At 44.3% G+C, this 24,772-nt stretch overlaps 1 protein-coding gene across 1 annotated transcript in view; it reads right to left on the reverse strand.

The window, feature by feature from the left end:
• Nucleotides 1–9,787, reverse strand: part of MDH1 (malate dehydrogenase 1) — a 103,500-nt gene extending 93,713 nt beyond the window's left edge. Inside the window, exons 1-2 of the mRNA XM_078649434.1 lie at nucleotides 9,617–9,787; nucleotides 5,203–5,298 (exon numbers count right to left, since the gene is read on the reverse strand). Coding sequence (XP_078505560.1) covers nucleotides 5,203–5,298; nucleotides 9,617–9,619 — 99 coding nt within the window. The 5' untranslated portion in view covers nucleotides 9,620–9,787. The remainder of the gene's footprint in view (nucleotides 1–5,202; nucleotides 5,299–9,616) is intronic.
• Between the last annotated feature and the right edge of the window lie 14,985 nt (nucleotides 9,788–24,772).

The raw sequence follows: 24,772 nt of genomic DNA on the forward strand, positions 1-24,772 counted from the left end.
GTGGGGGGGCTCTGGGTGTGTGTGTGTGGGGGCTCTGGGTGTGTGTGTGTGTGGGGGGCGCTCTGGGTGTGTGTGTGGGGGGCGCTCTGGGTGTGTGGGGGGCTCTGGGTGTGTGGGGGGCTCTGGGTGTGTGGGGGGCTCTGGGTGTGTGGGGGCTCTGGGTGTGTGTGTGTGTGTGTGGCTCTGGGTGTGGGTGTGTGTGTGGCTCTGGGTGTGTGTGTGTGTGGCTCTGGGTGTGGGTGTGTGTGTGGCTCTGGGTGTGGGTGTGTGTGTGGCTCTGGGTGTGGGTGTGTGTGTGGCTCTGGGTGTGGGTGTGTGTGGGGGGGCTCTGGGTGTGTGTGTGGCTCTGGGTGTGTGGGGGGGCTCTGGGTGTGTGGGGGGGCTCTGGGTGTGTGGGGGGGCTCTGGGTGTGTGGGGGGGCTCTGGGTGTGTGGGGGGGCTCTGGGTGTGTGTGTGGCTCTGGGTGTGTGTGTGGCTCTGGGTGTGTGTGTGTGGCTCTGGGTGTGTGTGTGTGGCTCTGGGTGTGTGTGGCTCTGGGTGTGTGTGTGTGTGGCTCTGGGTGTGTGTGTGTGTGGCTCTGGGTGTGTGTGTGTGTGGCTCTGGGTGTGGGTGTGTGTGTGGCTCTGGGTGTGGGTGTGTGTGTGGCTCTGGGTGTGGGTGTGTGTGTGGCTCTGGGTGTGGGTGTGTGTGTGGCTCTGGGTGTGGGTGTGTGTGTGGCTCTGTGTGTGTGTGTGTGTGTGTGTTGTAGTAATTGCTGTCTGCTGAGCTCATCCGTAGGGTACAATAGGTCTCACGTTTGTGAGAGATTAAGCTAATGGCAATGTAAATGACAATGCCATTTATTTATCGGTTTTCAAAACCAACACATAAATACAAATTGTCATTTACAATGCCAATAGCTCTAACTTTTCCAAAGGCGAAACCATTGCATTGTAAATGCTTGTTCTTAGTGATGCGAGGTCATGTGTGGGCTTGTGACTCAAATAGTGGCTTTTCAAGTGTCGCTGACTTGCTGTTAATAAATTAGATTACCAAAACCCATTAGGAGGCTATACTTAGCAGCTGTAACGCCCCTCCCCCCCCCCAAACACACGTTATCCAATTTCTGGTAGGAGAGGCTTCCGGACGTCAACGTATACGGCCTTATCTCACAGCCAGTATCAGGAAAGCAGTCTGTTTTTCATGCGATGTCAGCCTCATGCTTTCACCCACGAGCCGAGCGGACAAACCCTTTAACAGCCCTATGAACACGTGCCCTGCGGGTTTGGGATCTGCAACTATACTGCACTCTTGGCATTTCCACTTCAATAAAGACCATTCCCCCAATCTCATTTAAAGGGATTTCCATTAGGGCATATCCCATAGTTTTGACAACAGTGGCGTCATAGCCACCCAAACAGTGACCACGTTTCAAACTTGGGTTGTGATTTAAGAATTATCAAAATCGGTGTACATTAAACCCGAACTTTACTGCTTGAATTTCTAAGGTATTATACAGCCATGTAACCCACAGCCAGTCTCAGTGGAATCAAAATCCGCAAACTTAAATCTGGTGTTATTTATAGGGAGCAAACACAAGGAGATGATGGACGGATTGCTGAAACTCTTCAGACACTTAACCCAGTCACAGACCTGGGTTGAATCCAACATCGTTCTTAAGCTCATGCTTGGCAGTGCCAGCTGGAGGCCAAGACTGATTTGTATATGGCTGGGTCTGAACTGGGGTGGTGAAGTGAGCTGAAGAACGGTGATGGATTCAACCCAAATCTAATAGTGAGTGGGGAGGGGGGGGGGGGGAGGAGGAGTGTCTGAAATGTTTCAGCGCACCGTCCATCTCCTTGTGTGTGCGCATTATAGGGACTCTAGTAGAGAATGCCAGATGTCGCCCCAAAAGGTAGGTACACTGGGCCAAACACGCATTTTAATCCACAAGGCAATTTTCTGGTGGGTTGTAGCCCGGTTTCGGAAGGCCAAGCCCGCCACTGGTGACAGTCACTTTCCACAGAGGGGAAAGGAAGGAAAAAGACGGAGGGCGAGGCTTGCGGGAGCATTTTTTGCCTGAGACTCCCATTCTAAAATGAGGCCAAAGATTTGATCTGTACATAACTGCCCTGAACAGTTTGGCAACACCACAATTGACGCACGTAGGGATGTGTATGTATCCAGTGCTTTAAATGGGCCGGTACGGAGTATTTATTTATAAAGTTTTATATAGCGCTAGCTAGACCCGTGGGGATCAGAGCGCTGTACATACACAAAGGAAAAGAAAAAATGCACTACATCGCAGGACATGAGGATGCATAAAGATATAAGCAAAGACACCATACTTATGCATACCGTGAAGGGGAGAAAAAGCAGGTGGTTGAAACAGTCAGATAACCATCATCCTTGAAGGTCAGAGTGAGAGGGGGAGTCCATTAGGTTATTGATGCCTAGGTTGGTTGACTTGGTCAGTAACGTATTGGTTAAGGAGCAGGAGTTTTAGGTCCTTTTTGAAGCAAGAGAATGAGGGGGTTGCATCAGAGGTCAATAGGGAGTGCGTTCCACATCCTAGGAACGTTACCAGAGAAGGATCGGCATTGGGTCATTTTCCTTTTCAGTTTCAGGGGGTATAAGAAGAAGTGAGTTGGTGCTTCTCAGAGTTCTGGATTTTCCAACTTTAACAGTTTGCTGTTTAGGTAGTTGTGGGATTGGGCGTGAAGGGCCGTGTGGGAGATGCAGGCTAGTTTGTAAATACATCTACCTACTATGGGAAGCCAGTTCAGTGAGTTGATGGTAGGTGTGATATGTTCAAATCTTTACACCAGTTATGAGTCATGCTGCCATGTTAAAGACTGGCCTACAACCCTTAATGACACAGCGCAGTTAGTCAGCTGCAAGGTGGACAAGCGCTATAGCTCACAAACTAGAGCCACGTAGTATCTGGCATTCTTCACTTTAACACCAAAAGAACAGGCAGGCTTTAGAACACTTCTAATTCTTTTTTTTTTTTTTTTTTAAAGAGCCCTTGAGAGTGGAAAAGAACATGATCTCAGAGCCATAATACTGTGCCAGCAGCTTACTGCTTATATGGCCAGAATACTCAGTCTGAACATACCAATAGCTTCTGGATCCAAGGCACACCGACAGCAAGCCAGTTTGTGGAGAAGGCAGCATAGCAAGGAGATGAAGAACTATTAAAAAAAACTAAAGATCGCGCCACTAACAGATGAGCCAGGCTACCTGCAAGGGTCTTACCTGTCAAATTCAATGTTCAAAATCCAAAACGTTCACAGCAAGAAAAATTCCAGAAATTAACGATTTTTTTCCGATGTATGAGGCCTGCTTCTGGCCCTTCTGCACTCCACATTAGACGCAATGTTGTGCAGCACAAAGTGTCCACAGAAAGTTTAATCTTCAATGTGTATGCCTTTATGGATACCAAAATGATTTTCAGCTATTAAAGCAGACTTGGAGTCCAGAAGGACCTCCAGTAACATTAAAGATTTTAGTTTTACTCCCTAGAGTTTCTACAGTGAGCGTTTAAACAATAATTTGAGTTATTGCTTCACTTACCCAGTTCAATGGCATTCAATTAAACTACGAAAGCAGAAACGCTGTGTCAGCCCACCAGTATTGGTAAACTCTGGATTGTACGGATTGGGAACAACTATTGCCAATAGTTCCTGAAGATAGCGAAAATGAGCTTTATGACTTGCATCTGTGAGAAAGACCTTGATGGCCGCTGGCTCACAAGGACAACTACTGATAGGCCATGAAGGAGAAATATAGACTTTTGGCCATACTTCACACAGTAGCCAACCCTGTTAAATGTACATTTTATGGGTTACAGCTCCAGAGGTCGAGTCAAGTTTTAAAAATGAAGGCTTCAGCAGTCAGACGAGCCTGCTGCACCAGTATAAAGCCATGGGTTTGCACTTCAATATTTGCTTCTACCACTGAAGAAGTCAGATGTCACATTTTGTATTTCTTCAGGTTGTGTAGCCTTAAGAGCAATAACATGGGCGGGGGAGTTTCCAGTGCAAAATAAATTAACCAGATTTGGTTTTTGAAAGGTGATAAGTCAGTCTAGGAGTTCTCGAAATTACTTTGAGACCCGAGCCCAATTCCCCTCCCCAAGAACTCGCCATGTCTGGCCTCTACTCTGGAACTATCAAATAACCTTCCCATGTGTCGCAAAGGCAGATAGTACCTTCTTCCGAAAAGATACAAATAATCAGAAGATGACATCACTATCCGACACATAAGTTAAAGATCTCTGCTGTCAGAGGTTCCTAGCTATGCTATTTTCAGCACCTGGGGAGGGGAACAGAGAATGGTGAGAACGCATACCAAGACCAAACTATGACTTTTGGAAATGCGTCAATTCGAAACTAGACGAGTGTGCAGGAGAGGAACCTAAACAATACTTAGAACAAAAAGTTAATATTGAAGTAAAATCACGATTCTGCCATATAATCTCACGTTGAAGTGATCCTATCAGATCTGCTCAATACAGCCAGTGAGAACTAAGGTTTTGTTGGTAGCTTGGACGACAAAAAGTGGCCTACCTGACAAAGAAAAAAAAAAAAAAAAAAAAAAACAAGTATTCAATCTGCTCTACTAACAAAAAGAAAAATATAAGCAGTAATAACTAAATTTTATGGGACCACTGACAGTGTGATATAGAGGTGAAAGGCCTTACATTTTATTCAGAGGCTGCCAGCCGAAGTTTGATTCTACACACATCACATGTAACTTTGGGAATATTCAAGTTAAGTTTCCATAATAATTTTAGTTTTGGGCAGAGCAGTAAATATTTTCCAAAAGTATCACACTGAGGAAGTTTTTAAAGTATGGTGCGGACACTGCAGGTTAACATGTTTACACGTAGGAGGAAAGATTTTTAACCATGCCTTCAAATCCATATAACAGAGCACTCAATGCTGCTGTCAGCATCTCTATATCTAAACAAGCAGCAAAGCAACCTTGGCCGTTTGACCGGCTTCCCTCGGACTCTTTGTACCTAAAGTCATGTTTGAAACTAACAACTAAAGCATAAGGTTCACACAGCTAAACATTAACTCAGTCTTGTATTTTTGATGGGATCTCTTGGACACTGGCTGGAGAACAGTGAAGTCAGAAACGTCAACTCAAAGGAGAAGCAGGCAACCAACAATTTCTGATACATCGAAAATTCATATACACACACACACACGTTACCTGCTCCTTGCCAAAGACATCTCCCTTGGCAATAGATTGCAGCAACGAGTAGACTATCTGACCAGCAGCGCCAGTCACCAAAACGCGCATCGATGACTGTAAAAAAAAAAAAAAAGGAAAAGTACATAAAACACAATGCATGCATACTATACAGCCTGGCATTTTCTGATCTTGTAAACAAATACAAATGCTCGTCATGTGCTTGCTTCGAAGGGAGCTGTTCTTCAATAAAAAGATACGGATGTAAATTCTGGACAAATAACCATAGAACAAGGGAGAAAAAACAAAAACACAATCTTGCACACATTGGATTGGCATAGGACTCAAACTCAAATATGTATATGCTACAATCCCTCCATATAATACTAAGGGAACCATTTATTCGCTTCTTCACGGTTACTGTCACACTCTGGGATCATTGGAAGAACAAAATTAAAATAGTGCTCTTAATGCAATGAAAAACTAGTTTGTACATAACACTTGCTAGCTCAAGTGAAACAGTAAATGCAAACTTGTGTTATACAAGCGTGGATCAAGACACCAACTGAAATTTGCTACAACATGGACTGCTAGCTCGGAATACTAAATGCATTTTCCTTACTTTACAGAATTATTTAAAGCACACTGTTAAATAATCTAACTTACATCAACAAAAAGACAGGGTGAACTTGCTATTATGATCAGCACATCACTATTGCATTTTTCCCGTAGTGGTCATTTGTCCAGTAACACAAAAATACTCAATTTGGGAGTGCCCAACTGATAGGATGCTTATTCACCCTTAAACAATTTCCGTCACGATAATCTACCCACAGAGAATGTAGTAGAGTTTCATGAACCATAAATAGAAATAATAAAAAGACCAATGTTTTTATCAAGTCAATCCTCTAATTGACACATGTCACAACAATTTTAAGCTGCCCCTCGTCATAAGCGGACTTCCCTTACGCCAGACATGTCTTTGGTCTTTTTATAGTAATGTTGGACCGGTATTTGGAAAGGTTGTGTGCTACAGCCTTGATGTAAATTTGGGATAATATAATGAAATACACAATTGGCAACATTATAGGTGTATAAACAATATATTAAATCTTCTCACTCTAAAAATGACTGAAATGGGAATGAACTTCTCTTTCCAGATGGAACTTATCATGGCTCCTTTAATCCTCGATTAATTCACAGACAACTGAGTGATGAATGGACTTAGAAGCACTAGTACTATGAGGCACAATTGTCATATTCACTATTTAAGGCTTTAAGGTAAGCCGTTCTATATGGGAATGGTCCCGGATGAATTGATAAGTGTGATGCGACATACTATTGAGAGAAAATTGCCTAAATACCGGTACTGTTTGGTTTTACAGGACCAATGAGTAAGAATTTTACGTCTTTTATTGATTTATACGAAAACACGCCACTCACCGTACTATTTTCCTTTGGTAAGTGGACTCTCTCAAATATTAGTTAGCAATATGTATGCACTCAGATTCTAACTGTGCAACTAAAATAATAACAAGATCTGAATATCGATAGATTGTGGTGATTATGGGCACATTGAAATGCTTTCTAACAAAAGACACTGAGGCACAAGTGGTGGTCATCTTGAGCGAAAGGATTCGCATGTATAACTTGAAAGAGAGTATCTCAACAGCTAACCTAAGGCAACTATGTGAAGTAGGCTGACCACCAAATAATGTGTGTAATCGACTTTTTTAAATAAATGTACATTATGCTTGCTATTTGTTCAAGTAACTGTGCAGCGACTTAGAATCTAAGTACCATACTAGAAAAATATTAATGATGTATGATATATACTCTAAACTGGGACTTGGTAGAATAGGAGTTGGAGCGTTTGGTGAATCATGGATGGGCAAAGGTGGCCTTTAATGTATGATTCTTTACTGATTGTATGCATTTGTATACTGATTTGCAGCCTTGAAAAAGCCCGGAGGGCGAAACGCGCGTCGGCTGTGACGATGTGGCAAGAAAATAATCAATAAACAGGAACTTTAAGAATTAATGGACTGTGTACTACTTGAATATTTGTGTGGACTTGAAGCAAATTGAACTACCGAAGTGATTGAATTGTAATCCAATTGGAGAAAAGTAACTAATAGGGATGTGCACTGGTTGAATTATCTCTATAAATAATCTAACTTAAAGGGTAAGCGCAATGGTCAACTTAAGGACCAATTAATAATAATTTTTTAATCTCTTGCGATCGGAATTTGAAGTTTGGCTCCTAGTTGAGAGCAGGTCGCTAGCTGGATCTCAAAATATGGTTCAGAATATAGGGGAGGAGATCCGGAAAAGGCTTGGTGTGTTAGTTAGGCAAAAGTCACCGCAAACTAGACTTTTTTTCCATTTTAAACACCCTCAAAGCAAGCAGGCTCTGCAAAACACAACAAGCACATTTGTAAAGGGCAGTTCACCCGGTGGGGATGGACGTCAATTGTTACCCAACTCAGTGGTACACTCGTTGTCCACCTTGAAAGGCTGACTAGACCAGCTGAGATTCGAGCCTCTTGGCCATGAGGATACATACAGCTCCCTGAAGAGGATGCACCGATACAAAGGCACCAGACCCATCTACGATACTTAAATTCATGCTGGCATGCAATTTGGTTGTTTACAGAATACCCCGATTTGTTTACTTTTAGGATTAGTTTCATATAAAAAAAAACCGCCCCCCCCCCCCCCCCCCCCGAGTAGAAGGCAAACCTGGATTAAGTGAACAGGAAACGTTAGTCTGAGCACAATTTAATTTGGGCGTTCCAAAAAGTCAATTATAAACAGCCATGGTTTCTTAGTGGTCTAATCAGTATAGCCGGTTTTACAATTTAAGGAGATGGAAATTACGTTCAAGGACAAACACCTACTTTAGGAGAGCAGCTGCATCAAGTTTATAAAACTAGTCTTATAAAAAGAGAAGGAGCCTGCGCTGAACGAGAAGGTTTTAGTTCCTGCTACTGGTTTGCACCAATCCACTTTATTTGGCTTTACAATTCATTGAATTGCCTTACCAACTGCATCATATGCTTCGGAAAGCAAGCGAACAGTTTAATGACATTTTCTGTCACCACCAAGAAGCACAAATCAGAAAATGCAGACCACGTGTGTTCTTGTAATACAGATTCCACTTAAACCTCTAAGGAAACGGAGTTCATGTCAACAAGGCAATCTCTGAAAATGTATCAATGCAACAGATTAACTTGTTCAAGTTCTGCATACAGAGCAATCTGTGCATCCCCTGGCAGATCAGCAAGCAGGGGCTTGTTATGCAGTGCCAACACCCATGCTGGTCGTATGCCAGGCCCTGCTAAGTGTTCTAAGGCGAAATGCGCTAATATGGCTGACCTGAGACAAAAGGTTATTCTTCACTCATCCGTGATAGAAGACTCACTGGAGCACGATCAAGTTCATTGTTATTATGCCAAATGGTTATAGTACCTTTAACCCTTGCCCCAATGTTGGAATTTGAAATAAAGTTGCATAAATCATACGTAGTACATCATTAAAATGGCACTCTCAACGAGGGGCGATCATTTATTAAAAAAACCCAATATATCTAAATAACCTAAACAGGTGTGTGGGGGGTGAGCTGGCAACTGCCTCTCCTATAAAGATCATTCTATAACGTTTAGAAGGAACATTCGAGGCAACACCCAGAAGCGACAATAGTTTCTGCTCAGTATTACCTATGGATTTAGAATATTCTGCTAAAAAAGCGTCGCTATTTGTTACCATACCTTATATTTTTTTTGGAGGGGGTGTCCCTCCGTTACGACTATCTGTTCACTGCTGGTAGCGGTTACTAGAAGGCCTGGACTAAAGCGCAATACTTCATTAATCTCCATATACAAGAGGTAACGTATGCATGAATCAGTATAGCTACAGAGAGTTCTTATGTGTTAATGAGAAGAAAAATCTAAAAGCACCCGCTCAGAATCTCAGATTTGGAATGAGGCAGGGCTGTTGGCATTGAGGCGCTCTCCCAACTGCGTTACAACATATGGATACAATAAAGAGGCAGAACAAGTAGCAACCCTGCGTTCCCTATAAAATTAACGTCGATCAAAAACATGACGAATTGTCAGCTATATAGTCGCAGCAGCTATGTTAATTTTTTTTAATGCATCTTCATTCTTTCAATGCATAGCATTGCGGGCTCCGTACTTGTTGCAGCGGAAACATTGAATACGGTCGACAGAACAACACCGCAGACACCCCACAGAACACAAATCTGCAAACCCCGGCAGTGCTAACCCGCTGCTGATCCAGGCGGAGTCAGGATTTACGCCTTCCCAGAGCGCGCAGCCTCGGGCTCTGCATTGCTACGGATTCGAAATCCCTGAAATAAAGCAAACAGCATTACGCCTAAAAGTCCGAAGATTACAGAAGAACGCCCACTGACCATGGTGAGGAAGTAGTCACGGAGCAGGCGAGAAGTCTATTCACTCGGCGGCTGCAACCTCCACACTGGCCCAGGTCACCTCTACGGGATCAGGAGACGAAGGAGACAACCGGCAGCAGAACGAACGACTTTGAATGGTATTTGACCGCCGACGCACACTGTACCGGAAATGCGGAAGAAAAGGGGGTTGTAGTTTTATACCGCCACGTCTGTCGTCTGTTTCAAAGCGCCATGTGACAAAGAAAAACTACATCACCCAAAAGGGGGTAGATAGGGGGCTTGGCGACCCATAGCGCGCTGGGACATGTAGTGTAGTATTGACATTTACGTGAATGGAAACGTAGTTCGTCCCAAGGATCAACGTACTTAAAGTCATGTGAAATACCGCAGCATGCGTCACTCTCTGGATTAAACAATTATCCATTTGGAAAACGTGAATTCATTCATTGCCCTTCCTCGCTGACAACGATCGAGGTTTGGATGTTGGTTCAAAATGTCCTTTGGCAACTAGAAACAAGCACTGGCAAAGCAAATAGGTCATGCCTGTGCAAGGTCTGTTGGCTTTATCAGTGTGTTTTTTTAGTCATGTCGTAGAACAGAGCAGATGCGGTGCACTGTATAGTGTGGCCTCATAGTATGGAGCCTGATTGTATGGTATGGCCTTTCATTGTTTGGTTAGCGACAGGTTTGTCAATATATAGTAGGTTATGGTATTCCCATTCATTATTAGTATGGTATGGTATTGCCTGTCATTGTATGATGTGGTCTGTCATGGTATGGTATGTATTGTCTGACGTTGTACTGTATGGTACGCCGTGTGATTGTATAGTATGGTATGGCCACTCTGCACTACTGATAAATGCAGGTACTCTCCATTTCACATTAAAGAACTGTAGAACTCAATAGCGGAAAGTACCTGCACACTGAAAGCACTGTTTTGATGTTGAAAGGGAGAGTGAAAGAAATACCAATCTAATTGTACAATGCGAAAACCTAAGGCCAATGCTGGTTTCCCCACGTGACAACATTATGTGATACTAGGCAAATATGTTATTTTATTTCACCAGGCCTCCTTTATCTTCATTATAACAAATGAGAGCATTTTCAAATACATGCATTCAGGATGTGAGCTGTACAGAAAACAATTGTGTTTGGTTTTGTAGACTTTAAATGTTGCTATGTCTGTAATAAAAATCCACGTCATGTATGAGGTATACATGACAGCTGACTTGCTTCTTATTTCACTCATGGCATTATTATCAGAGTGAAAGACGTGAATGTTGAATTGTAATGTTTAAATACCATCACTTTTAATAAATACCTCTCAATCTAGCAATATAATCTGATGCATTGAAACATTCTATTTTTACATGATGTCTGTTGCATAACTTTCATGCCAAATATTTTAAGTGCTCATATCGTTCACATGCCCTTTGTGCCATGTCAGACCCTTGGCACAGCTCTGGCTTGCCTCTCACTAGTTGCTGGCTCGCGCACCCCTAATCAACTTCCAGACGACCTAGGAACAAAATACCATAGTGGAACAATCTCATGGGCTACAACAATGGTAGCTGGGATTAAGGCTCCCTTGTTCAACATACTGCATATAGCTGAGTTAAGGCGTTCCAGAAGGCTGCCTTTTAAATTAAAAAAATAGCCCAAGAGGTTGTTTTATTACAGTATTTTCTTTCTTGGACAGCTGGGAGCCACACACAAAGTTGCCCCACTATTACTAAATACTTGCCTTATTAATAAAAACAAAAAAACAGACCTATTAGTATTGTCATTGCATGTTTTAAACAAGCAGTGGTAAAGCAACTGGTCAGGCCTTGACAAGCTAGTACTATGGTTTCGTTTTTTCATCACAAGGTTTTGCAAAAAGAAAATATGCCTCCAAAAACATTTCAAACATATATTTAAAATCAAAATAAACTTAAGGTGGCTTTTCTAACCCGTGTTTTTATTAAAATAACAAGCCTACCCATTATGGCATGCATTTTATTATTTGTGAAAGAGAGCGGAGGACGTTGCAGCATCTACACAGTTACAATGTTACTTTATAACTGCATCTTTAAAAAGGAAACAGAACATACACTAACATTTAATTGGGCACCAAAATGCAGCCAAAAAAGTTAGCATTTACAATCATTGTTAAATTGTTTTTAGCATATTTTGAACCAACTTTGCCACTGAAGAAAAATGAACTACTTCCAGGCTGTTGCATTTTTCGAAATATGCAAAATGTGCAAATGTTGTGTCAACATTATTTTTGATAATTAGTGTTTTTAATTATTCCTAGAGTCAGAATCGATGAATTAATGATGTTGCAGTTACAACAAGTTTACTAAATGAATTGTAAGTGTAAATAATGCTATTACTAGTTATGCCACATTTTCGTGTGATACGCCATTATTATCAACATGGAGCAGTTTCTAGAGTTCTATTCACGCTACTTCTGCTCATTCCCCCTCTCAATCAGTGTTCTGCTGCAAAGCCATCTCTCCTCTTGTTTCTGTGGAGTATCGAGGGAATGATGTCAATATATTAGCGATATTTAGTATTGTTATAAAGTGTGTATTGTGAATTAAGCTTCCATTATGTTCTTAAAGTATCATTTTCAAGGACTTCCACTGGAAGTGTTAATGTAGTTGGGCTAATTCTATTAGCCACTGTTTAAGTGGCAGTGGATGTGGCGCAGCGGCTAGAGCTGCAGACTCAGGAGCTGGGGATCCAGATTTGCATCTCCACAACATCCTGTGATTCTGCACAAATCAATTAATCTCCCCAGTGCCCATGGACCACACCTGGATACCCTCAGGGGTGATAAGCAGAACTATATTAAATGTACAAATTATTTTATTATTATCAATCTTTATTTAGATCAATTAAGATCATAAAAGACAATGTACAGTAAAAAAGCACTTAACCTTCCATAAAATGCTACAAGTCTAAATATAGTAAGTGCTATATAAAGTACAATCATATTAAGAATCCACACAATAAAAATTTCAATTGATAAGAGATTATTTAAAATTCATATTAAGATAAGAAGGACATAAATGACTCAATAATACCATTGGCATTTCGAAACAAGGCAAATAATCTTGGGGCCCATATCTTTGTGTGACACTAGTGACAGATACACTAGAGATAGGCTATGGAGTTTATCACAAACAAAGAGAGTGTTATTGCAGTAGTGAGAGGAAATGCCACCTAATATCGTAGCGACAACCACTTTTCGGTGCAATACACACGTATCCATAGATGCATATTTTTTTTTCTTTACAAGCACTGATTTAGATAAACTGGAGTGGTCATGCCAATTTCTGCCATTTTTCTTTCCCGGATTGACCATGTCCAACTTAAAAAATTGGCAACAGCTACTACACTCTGGGCGCCAGTGTCGGTCAGCAATATTCTCAGGGCAATAGCACTGCTCCTCACGCCCATGTTGTTGCATAATGGACGCAACCGTTTTTTACCTGGAGCCTGATATGCCGGACAGACAAATACAATGTGTGGATAATTTTCATCGTGTTCCTGACACAACTTACACAAACTATCATTGTCACTGTGCCTCTTACAGGTGAATACGTTTAGGGGTAGTGTGCCTACCCGGAATTGGAAATATAAACGTCTATCCCTTGCTTTGGTGATGACATCCCAATACTGCTCATATTGTGGGCGGGGCTTAAACTCTAAAAATGTACCCGTCAGTGATGTGGACTCAGAAGTAGCGATATTATTATTTGCCACCATAGACCAGTAAAGTCTTTTCATCTCTATTTTGGGGGGAATTGATTGCTCTCTGGCATATTCCACAGGTGTCGCAGACCCATACTGACCAATGTCGTTTTTATGGTTTGCAGCCACTTGATCTTACATGAAGTATGTAGTACCCATACATCTTTAAGAGCAGCTGCGTACTGAAGCAACTCTGGGGTAGTCCATAGTCTCCGCCAGTACGCTATTGGACAAAACTAACAACCTCTTCCAGTCTGCTACAGCCTAGGTCGTAGAAGACTGGTTTACGGTCCAGACAGCCTTTGAATAGTGAAAAACGAAATGCACAGTATTTCACTAGCAGGACATGTAAAACACACTACTATACCTCCTATCTTTCACATGCACTGCACCTTGCCAAGTAGGCTATCTTGGGCCTACCTTAGTGGTGAATTACATGTAAAAAATAAAGGGAAGGTTAGGACCTGGCAAGTGGGTGCACTTGTCAGGTCTACATGGTGGCAGTAAAAACTGTGCTCAGACACTGCAGTGGCAGATCTGAGACTCCTTTGAAAAACTACTTGTGTAGGTGGCACAACCAGTGCTGCAGACACACTAGTATTTTATTTACAGACCCTGGGCATAGACATTGCACTGTACTAGGGACTTACTAGTAAATAAAATATGCCAATCACAGAAAACCAATCATAACACAACTTACATGGAGTGCATATGCACTTTAGCACTGATTTGCAGTGCCCAGAAAGCTGGGTGAAAAACAGGAGACCACAAAGCAAAAAGTCTGGGATTTTAACTGGCAAAAATGCCAGGTCCAACAGCACACCACCCTTGATTACCCTGAGTGTCCAGATTTTTCAGAAATGTCTGGGTTCGGTTGGTTTCCATTGGTGACGGCTGACCCTGAGTCCGAATAGGTCATGGAAAGGTATATTTTAGGTGACATAAACACTTAACTATGACGTCACATTAAACATTGTTTATTTCTGGTTAGTGTATGTGTGTGTGTATATATATATATATATATATATATATATATATATATATATATATATATATATATTTATTTATTCACTGAAAAAAACATAGTGTTCAGGCACGTTATAGTTAGGAATTAGCATTTAAAAAACCTTAGAAATTCACTGAAAAAACCATAGGTTTCAGGGGCGTTATAGTTAGTTGGACATTTCGCTTGTACAAAACCATTGAAATTCCCCCGTTATAGTTAGTTCAGCTAACTATAACTTGCGCGCCCGCCATGCACTGCTGATGACGTCACATATTACATCACTCATGACATGGTCAGTGACCTCACTGATGACATCATCCAGTGAATGTGTGTTTTTCTGAAAATTAAATGTTTTATTTATGTATATCTCAAGGTCGATGAAAGAATAAATGGGTATATAAGTGTCTAAATGGATGATTTATTTTGTTCAAAAATTGATTGTATAACTGACTGATTAAGTGCATCTTAGTGAATACATGGGTTAGTGAGTAATGTTTAAATATGTAAATATCTGTATCAGTCTCTCACTTTATGTATAAGTGGCTGCATATGTTGTGGAGTAGCTACATGAGTGTCTATATAGGTTATTAGTTGTTTTTTTGAGTATCAGTATGAGTGTCAGTATAGTTCGGTGGGCGGTATTACGTAGTGCATAGATGCATGAATGACTGGCTCACTGTATGTGTTGAAGACAGCATGTGTGCAGGACTGTATGGGTGGATGAGTGTGTGTCGTTCCAACCAGTCGTAGCAACACAAGGATACTGGCGAAAATCTCACACAGCGTTTTAACCTCAAGATGGTGCCTGAGAAGGAACGTACCTGCTTTTTGAATGACTCGAAGCAGATCCATGGGAACTTTTACCGAACTACCAACCCCCTACCCCTCCCCACTCTACTCCTCTCCACTTTCCTGCTACTGACCTCTGCCCTCACCTGTCCTGACCCTAGTCCCTACCCTTTTTACCTGTGAATTTTCCCTCGTCATTTGAGATCTAGCTATTTTGTCTGATGCCCGATGGAGCTACCTGGTTTAGCTATAGGGGAGACAGGTCGGGGATTCCCTCCTTGGACGTCACCTACCCAGTCGGTCTTTAGCCAGACTTCCTTTCGTCTTTCCTGTCGTCTCTTCCCGCATTCTCCCTCTATTTATGTCTCTCCTTCTCTCCTCTCTCAATGTATTGAGACTGAACTATTTTGTCTGATGTCTGATGCCTGATGGAGCTACCTGGTTTAGCAATAGGGGAGATGGGCAGTGGACTCCCTCCTTGTTCGTCACCTACCCAGTCGGCCTTTAGACAGACTTAATTTCATCTCTTCTTGTTGTCTCTTCCCCTATCCTCCCTTTCTCACCTTCCCTGTCCCATCCACTCTACGCTCCATTTATTTTGCCCTCCATGTTCTTTAAATGTTTCCCATCGAGACCTAGCTATTTGGCCAAAGCCCGGTGGAGCTACCTGATAGCTATAGAGGTGATGGGTTTTGGGACTTCCCCCTCGACCGTCACCTACCCAGCCGGACTTTGGGCAGACTTTCCTTCGTCTTTCTGCCGTATCTCCCTCCCAACCCTTTACCCTTACCCCCTTCCCCTCTACAATTCACTTATCTCGTTTTCTATGCTCTTGTAATTGTTTGTCTAGCAACTGATGTAAATTGGAACTGATGTAATCTTGTAATTTTGTGGAACCTCATGTAAAGCGCTCTGATACCTCCGAGTCTAGCCAGCGCTATATAAAACTCTAAAAATAAATAAAAATAAATAAATAAATACACACTTCTCACAAATTTATTCTGTGCTAAGACTAATGGCTTTATATCACTAAAACCCCAGAGTTCTGCACCATAGGTAACAGAAGTTAATACTTTGGTGTTGTATATCTTAAGTGGAGGGTGCATGGGTTGTGTATAAGAAGTCTTACATTTCTTCAGCAAATCACCAGCTAAATGACCATGCTTAGGGCCAAGGTATTTATCTGGGGATTCCAATTGAGTCTATTCCCCAACGTGATCCCCGGATAATTAAAAACATCAGTCTGCTCCAATGATTCTCCATTAAGAAACACCCTGCCCTTAATTGCCCAGGCTTCTCAGATCCAGCCAAGCTAAATTAATCCAGGTGCCTATATATAGAAGGGCCAGATGGGGAGGAAGAAGCTTCCTATTACACGCAGAAAAGGTATGGAATCTTCTCCCAATTTCTATTAAAGACAGTCCATCCCTGCTCTCCTTTAGAAAGGCAGTAAAAACCTGGCTTTTCTCCTCCTGCTAGACCTGTGCTGTTGACCCAGACTCTCTAACTGTCATAGCGCCAAGACGCCTATGGGCATTCGCGCCCTCTACAAAATTATAAATCAAATCAAATCAAAATCTTATGCAAGACCATAAACTTTGTTTTATCTGCATTGATCACCAACCCACGTTCTTTACAAAACACCTCAAATCTTATTAAGGCCCTCTGCAGACCACTCTGGGTCTTAGAAATAATCAGAGTATTGTCTGCAAACATAAGTATGGGGATTTTAACACCTGCAAGGGATGGTGCGTCTGTTGGGAATGCAGAGAAATAGTCTACAACACCATTAATAAACAATGAAAATAGGGTCGGCGCCAGGACGCACTCCTTTAAATACCGGGAATGGGTCCATTTAATACCCTGGGTGCTCTAGCGTACTTGGGCAAAATTACCTACATGTAATTGCTCAACAACAAATAGCATTTCTGCAGGCATGCCCAAATCTTTGCGTACCCTCCAAAGTTTACTCCGCAAAACCAGGCCGAAGGCGGATTTTAGGTCCACAAAGGCTACATAAATGGTACCACCAGCCAGCACAACGACACGCCAATAAATCAGAACAAACCGAAAGACCTGATCCATTGTGCTCACGTTGGTGCAAAATCCTGCCTGTAGTGGAGTTAATATATTTTTCTCTTCAATCCAATCTCGCATTCTATTTAGTACCATTCTACCCATAATCTTTTGAATGGCATCTAGGAGGCTGATTGTCCTATAATTGCCTGGGCACGAGCGATCTCCTTTTTTGAATATTGGCAACATCTCTGGCCCCTTCCATGAATCTGGGATGGCTGCCCTACTAGCTTTAGCATTCACTAACAGAAGTTGCCAGATGACTTTACTTTTCTTGAACTAATCAGCGGCCACGCCATCGGGACCGGGTGCTCTGCCATTAGCAACAAAACTCAGAGCTATTTCAACTTCACCTATATCTATTTCTAATACTGTGCCCGAATACGAGGTGGTACGGTCAACCTCGGTTTCGCCTCCTGTCTCCAAGGCAAATTGTGTTACAAAATGGGAAACCCACTTCTCCGGGTCTACGTGATTATGGGGCCCAGGAGCTTGACCCCCTCTCCCCCATTTTACCTGATGCCAGAAAGACTGGGAGTTACTATCCTTGCTAGCCAGGTAGAGATCTGCCCACCTCTGTTCGTCCCAGTCCTTTTGGCTTTATTTAACACAGATTTATATTTGTGCTGAGTACGCTTGACTGCAGTGTAATCATTACGTTTGATAGCTGAAGCCAATGACTTGTAGGCTACCCTACAGTCCTTATTGTACCAACTAATGTGTTTGCTTTCCCGCTTAGTTGAGCTACTAGCTGGTTTTAAAAAGAATGTACATATTTTACTGAACAGACCCTCATGGAGCTTCGTTATTCTCTCATTTATCTCTGACTGTAGTGTGATTACTTGTAACTCTTCAAGAGTCTCTGTGACTGCTGCCCTTATATCAGTGAGTGTTTTTTCTCTAGACACTACCATATCCCACTTTACCCTCCTCATACTACTGCAAAGTTGGACTTCACAGGTAGAAGGTAGCGGCAGCGGATTTGATGGTTGTAAAAAACCCTTACGTTCGATAGAGGATTAGAGTCACTTTCCACTATCTTCAAAACCTCCATATCATGAAATTCCGACCAGTAATCTAAATTTAAAAGTATGTAATCAATCCGACTTGTACTCACACCGTTATTAAATGTGGTGGCTCCATGTTTATCGGAGGGTGAGCGACCATAAACTGCACTAAGCCCCCCTCCATACACAATGCCTTAAGTTGGAGGGCTGCTTCTGACCATCTCTTGATGGGGGTGTCTCTAAACTAGGGACACTCCATAATGCATCCTCTTCTTCTGTTAGTTTCAAGTCCTCACTACCAAGAGGTTCGAAGGTGGTATTGAAATCCTCTGCTATAACTATATTGGGGGTACCTGCCAATCCACCCAGAAAATCTTCTAGGCAGCCAACTGTACTTGATTGTCTTCCCCCAGTGAGACCCCTTGTGTAGATATTTACAATCAATATTTCCATATTTGAGTTAGCCTGTAAGCGTATGGACTATCAATAGGGACTATACTTGTGGTAAAACCCAAATTCTGCTTTACCCAAATAGTTAGTCCCCCTGCAGGTCTACCCTTCAGCCCCTGAAGAGCCGGTTTAAAAAAGTTTAAGAATCCCAACCGATATAATGGTTTGGTTGACCACGTCTCCTGGAATATGCAGATGGCATACTGCTCTATTAAGTCCTGCCAGTCTTGTGGCTCTACCTTGGACTGCAGGCCTGCGATGTTCCAGGAAATGTAAATAATAGTGCGGGGGCGTGGCTTTGGCACGAGGCCGAATGGGTGCCTCTTGAGGGAGCTCCGCTAGCCAGATTCCCAATCCGGCAATTACCATCTGACAAAATCGCCTGTGCATCACCAGGACAGCATGGGGCTGTAACAGGGAACGAAGCGCAAAAGTGGGCAAGGTTACGTCCCGATGACTGCCGTTAAACTGCCCTGAGGAGATGAGTTTGTGTTCATGTTACCGGGAAGTAAATGGCGCCCAGTTTAGGATTGTTTGCCGAGATACTTTGTTGCGGCTGATACCTGCTGATGCTGAGCCCCTGAAACATTGAGATTGGAGCGGAGGGCCGGCCGTGGGGAAAAACAACGTGCGGTGACGAGTCTGGGCATCGGTAAGCGGGGGCGTAAAATCCGTTTCGCGGGCGAATTTGCGAATTAATGACGATTTCGCGACCCGCGATTCGCGCCAAATTACCCAATAATTTGCAAATTCGCAAGCTACGAATTATTTTGCCTGGTCACGCTTGAAAAATACAATATCGCGCGCGCGGTGTTGACTCTGAGCCTGCCGAGTTGTTTTTCTCCCGGTTTTGCGTATGCTGCGCCATTTTCGATGTTGCTGCGTGATCGCGCGAGAGTTTTTCGAGTGCAATTACGTCATCGCGGCTTGCCATCTTGCACGGCGAGAGTTTGACAACGCGAGTACGTCATAAATGCCCGCGACGGCGCTCAGCTGACTTCCGGCGGGAGGTTTGAACAGCTCGCGTTCGCGAAATTGCAAAAATTGCAATTCTGCACAAGAAATCCACCGCAGGAAGCATAAACCTTGTGAAAATGATGATTTTGATCAGAATAACTCCTCAGATTGACATTGGGCTGCATTTTTAGGTGCAGGAGTCCATTTTTTTGGGGTGGGGTGGGAGGAAGGAAGTGCCCCAGAGTCTCCAACTTCCTGTTCCTGTCCAGCAGGCTCCTCCCAGTGCTTTGTCCATGTACTGGTCACTTTTCATTTGGCTGTGGAGCTGGAAGGATTACTTTTTCTTGCTGCTGGTGGATTTTTGTATTTGAGGACTTTTTGGACTTTGGAGTTTGGATCACTTTTGGACTTGAGATTTTACAAGTAAGTTGGTGTTGTTTGTTTGGGGCATTGCAGTTGAGGCAACTCCAGTTCTAAAACTTTTTTCACAACTTTAACAAAATAGATATTGTGGTGGGTAGCTAGCCACAGTATCCAGTAGGCCCAGGGTTAGTCATGGGTGCATGATACAACTGTTTCTCTGATTTTTTGTTTAACTTAATTCTCATTTATGTCATGGAATTTTAGCTCACTGTTATATGTTGTTGTTTTTTTAATTTTGGGGTGCCTGTAAAGCCTCACTAGCCAGTAGGCCCAGGGGTAGTGAGTGGTGCATGGGCCTAGTCTTTCTGTGGGGTGTATTGAATTTAAACATCATTGAGGGCATGGATGGCATGGGATTGTGGTGATTTTTATGTGTTTTTCGATTTTTGGGGGTGTTGTTGGGGACTGGCCATGTGGGTGGGGGTCATTTTGAGGGCTGGTACAGGCAGGCCCTGGCCATGTGCTAGGGGTCAAGGGGCCATTTTGAATGCAGGCAGTGTGCTCAGGCCTGCACCCAGTTTGCCTTGCTTTCAACCATTATGCCCAGGGGTACTCAGTGGTGCATGGGCCTAGTCTTTCTGTGGGGTGTCTTGAATTTAAACATCATTGAGGGCATGGATGGCATGGGATTGTGGGGATTTTTATGTGTTTTTCGATTTTTGGGGGTGTTGTTGGGGACTGGCCATGTGGGTGGGGGCCATTTTGAGGGCTGGTACAGGCAGGCCCTGGCCATGTGCTGGGGGTCAAGGGGCCATTTTGAATGCAGGCAGTGAGCTCAGGCCTGCACCCAGTTTGCCTTGCTTTCAACCATTATGCCCAGGGGTAGTGAGTGGTGCATGGGCCTAGCCTTTCTGTGGGATGTCTTGAATTTAAACATCATTGAGGGCATGGATGGCATGGGATTGTGGTGATTTTTATGTGTTTTTCGATTTTTGGGGGTGTTGTTGGGGACTGGCCATGTCGGTGGGGGCCATTTTGAGGGCTGGTACAGGCAGGCCCTGGCCATGTGCTGGGGGCCAAGGGGCCATTTTGAATGCAGGCAGTGAGCTCAGGCCTGCACCCAGTTTGCCTTGCTTTCAACCATTATGCCCAGGGGTACTCAGTGGTGCATGGGCCTAGTCTTTCTGTGGGGTGTCTTGAATTTAAACATCATTGAGGGCATGGATGGCATGGGATTGTGGTGATTTTTATGTGTTTTTAGATTTTTGGGGTGTTGTTGGGGACTGGCCATGTGGGTGGGGGCCATTTTGAGGGCTGGTACAGGCAGGCCCTGGCCATGTGCTGGGGGCCAAGGGGCCATTTTGAATGCAGGCAGTGAGCTCAGGCCTGCACCCAGTTTGCCTTGCTTTCAACCATTATGCCCAGGGGTACTCAGTGGTGCATGGGCCTAGTCTTTCTGTGGGGTGTCTTGAATTTAAACATCATTGAGGGCATGGATTGCATGGGATTGTGGTGATTTTTATGTGTTTTTAGATTTTTGGGGTGTTGTTGGGGACTGGCCATGTGGGTGGGGGCCATTTTGAGGGCTGGTACAGGCAGGCCCTGGCCATGTGCTGGGGGTCAAGGGACCATTTTGAATGCAGGCAGTGTGCTCAGGCCTGCACCCAGTTTGCCTTGCTTTCAACCATTATGCCCAGGGGTACTCAGTGGTGCATGGGCCTAGTCTTTCTGTGGGGTGTCTTGAATTTAAACATCATTGAGGGCATGGAAGGCATGGGATTGTGGTGATTTTTATGTGTTTTTCGATTTTTGGGGGTGTTATTGGGGACTGGCCATGTGGGTGGGGGCCATTTTGAGGGCTGGTACAGGCGGTCCCTGGCCATGTGCTGGGGGTCAAGGGGCCATTTTGAATGCAGGCAGTGAGCTCAGGCCTGCACCCAGTTTACCTTGCTTTCAACCATTATGCCCAGGGGTGGTGCATGGGCCTAGTCTTTCTGTGGGGTGTCTTGAATTTAAACATCATTGAGGGCATGGATGGCATGGGATTGCGGTGATTTTTTATGTGTTTTTCGATTTTTGGGGGTGTTGTTGGGGACTGGCCATGTGGGTGGGGGCCATTTTGAGGACTGGTACAGGCAGGCCCTGGCCATGTGCTGGGGGTCAAGGGGCCATTTTGAATGCAGGCAGTGAGCTCAGGCCTGCACCCAGTTTGCCTTGCTTTCAACCATTATGCCCAGGGGTACTCAGTGGTGCACGGGCCTAGTCTTTCTGTGGGGTGTCTTGAATTTAAACATCATTGAGGGCATGGATGGCATGGGATTGTGGTGATTTTTATGTTGTTTTTCGATTTTTGGGGGTGTTGTTGGGGACTGGCCATGTGGGTGGGGGCCATTTTGAGGGCAGGTACAGGCAGGCCCTGGCCATGTGCTGGGGGTCAAGGGGCCATTTTGAATGCAGGCAGTGTGCTGAGGCCTGCACCCAGTTTGCCTTGCTTTCAACCATTATGCCCAGGGGTACTCAGTGGTGCATGGGCCTAGTCTTTCTGTGGGGTGTCTTGAATTTAAACATCATTGAGGGCATGGTGGCATGGGATTGTGGTGATTTTTATGTGTTTTTCGATTTTTGGGGGTGTTGTTGGGGACTGGCCATGTGGGTGGGGGCCATTTTGAGGGCTGGTACAGGCAGGCCCTGGCCATGTGCTGGGGGTCAAGGGGCCATTTTGAATGCAGGCAGTGAGCTCAGGCCTGCACCCAGTTAGCCTTGCTTTCAACCATTATGCCCAGGGGTACTCAGTGGTGCATGGGCCTAGTCTTTCTGTGGGGTGTCTTGAATTTAAACATCATTGAGGGCATGGATGGCATGGGATTGTGGTGATTTTTATGTGTTTTTCGACTGTTTGGGGTGTATAACTGATATTCCTCTGTCTTCCATTGCTTTTAGGTGCACAAGAGAACCACCAGTGCCAGGAAGAAGTCCTGCAGCGGTGTGTGCAGCACAACGTCACGTGTGGCCACAGACAAGACAACTCTGCAACTCGTGCAACTGCGGCCTGCTGTACTGACATCTGAAGAAGATGGGCCCAAAGAAAGGAGGCCCTAGCGCCTCAGCGAAGAAAGTTGCCAGTGCCACTGCCAGTAAGAAGGAGCAGAAGAAGCAAGTGGCACCACCTACCAAGGAGACTGGTGTGCCCACCGACACCTTTTTTGGGAGAAAAAAAAACTACGCCTGCAGCAGCGGAGTCCGCCGGGGACCAAGCTGGAAGCAGCACCTCCGCCTCATTGGGGTCAGTGCCACCACGCCAAGTTAGGTCCAAGACCATGAGTGCTGCTGCGGCAGCCACTTTGGTTGTTCAATCACCATCGACCAGTGATGTTGGCTCATCACAAGAAAGTACCATCCAATCAACGCCGGGTGTAACTCAGCTGGCGAGTGTTCAACAATCACAGCCGCAACGACAACCACAAGTGCAAGTAGTACAAGCACAAGTACATGGGCAAGGAGAGGCGCAAGTACATGGGCAAGGAGAGGCGCAAGTACATGGGCAAGGAGAGGCGCAAGTACATGGGCAAGGCGAGGCGCAAGTACATGGGCAAGGAGAGGCGCAAGTACATGCACAAGGAGAGGCACAAGTAGAGGTGCATGGAGAGGTGCAACTACTAGAGGTTCATGGAGCGGCACAACTGCCTACAACGCTTGTTCCTCCAGAAGTAGGGGCACATCAGGAAATTGATGTTCAAGTGGAGGTATCATCCGAGGAAGCCACTCCTCCTGAGGATGATACATTGTCTCCCAGATCCCCAGCAAGAAAAAGGTCACGGAGGGCTGCTACTACTACTACTACTACTGCAAGTTCTTCTTCAAGCCCCCTTCATTCTGATGACCTTGATCTTGATTGGAACCCAGCAATGCAGTCTGACAGTGCGGCACGCCATGAGCCGACAAAGGTAGCTAAGCCTAAAAGGAAGGTTCCCGCAAGGCTTTGACTTATGAATGAGGACGACGAACAAGAAGTGGTGTCTTATGCTGCTGATGAACAGTCTGATGACGACCCAGTCATCACAGACGTCACTCCAGCCACGGCAGGCATGCAGCAGACAAACATTTTAACCCTAGCCCGAATGGCTGCTGAGCGGGCTGATGGCGGCGTGGCACTGGTACCACCACCAACGCAGTTAACTACAACACCAACACGACCTACAGCTTCCATATTTTCTCGTCAGAAGGGCCGGCAGGGACCTCCATCCATCTCGACCTCCATTACCTCAAGTAGTGGTGCTGTAAGTGAACAACGGAAACAAATTCAGCCACGCCCATGCTCCACTTCATCTGGCATTGAAAGTCAAAGTAGCACCTCCACCACCAGCAGACATCTCCAGTCCCCAGTTTGGGACTTCTTTACTGTTAGCAAAAAGGAGGAAAACATGGTCGTTTGTTCGATTTGTAAAGCATGCGTTAGTCGGGGTAAGCTTGGTACCAACTATGGTACCGGAGGCCAGAGAGGTCATCTCAAGCAACACCACACTATCATTTGGGAAGCACACATGAGGAAGATCGAGGAAGGCAAAACAAAAACAAATCCAAATGTATCCCTTGATATTTCATCTGATGATGATGAGAGGCTGATCGTGCAGCGGGGAAGTGAAGAAGCGACAGACATTTTTTCTGGTACACCTAGTACCCCTGGCAGCAGCACTGCAGTGGTAGCGCCCACACCCTCTACCCCTGCAACATGTATGAGACACACTAAGAGTCTGGGACAGACAC

This window comes from Lissotriton helveticus, chromosome 6, assembly GCF_964261635.1.
Source record: "Lissotriton helveticus chromosome 6, aLisHel1.1, whole genome shotgun sequence".
Classification (NCBI taxonomy): Eukaryota; Metazoa; Chordata; class Amphibia; order Caudata; family Salamandridae; genus Lissotriton; species Lissotriton helveticus.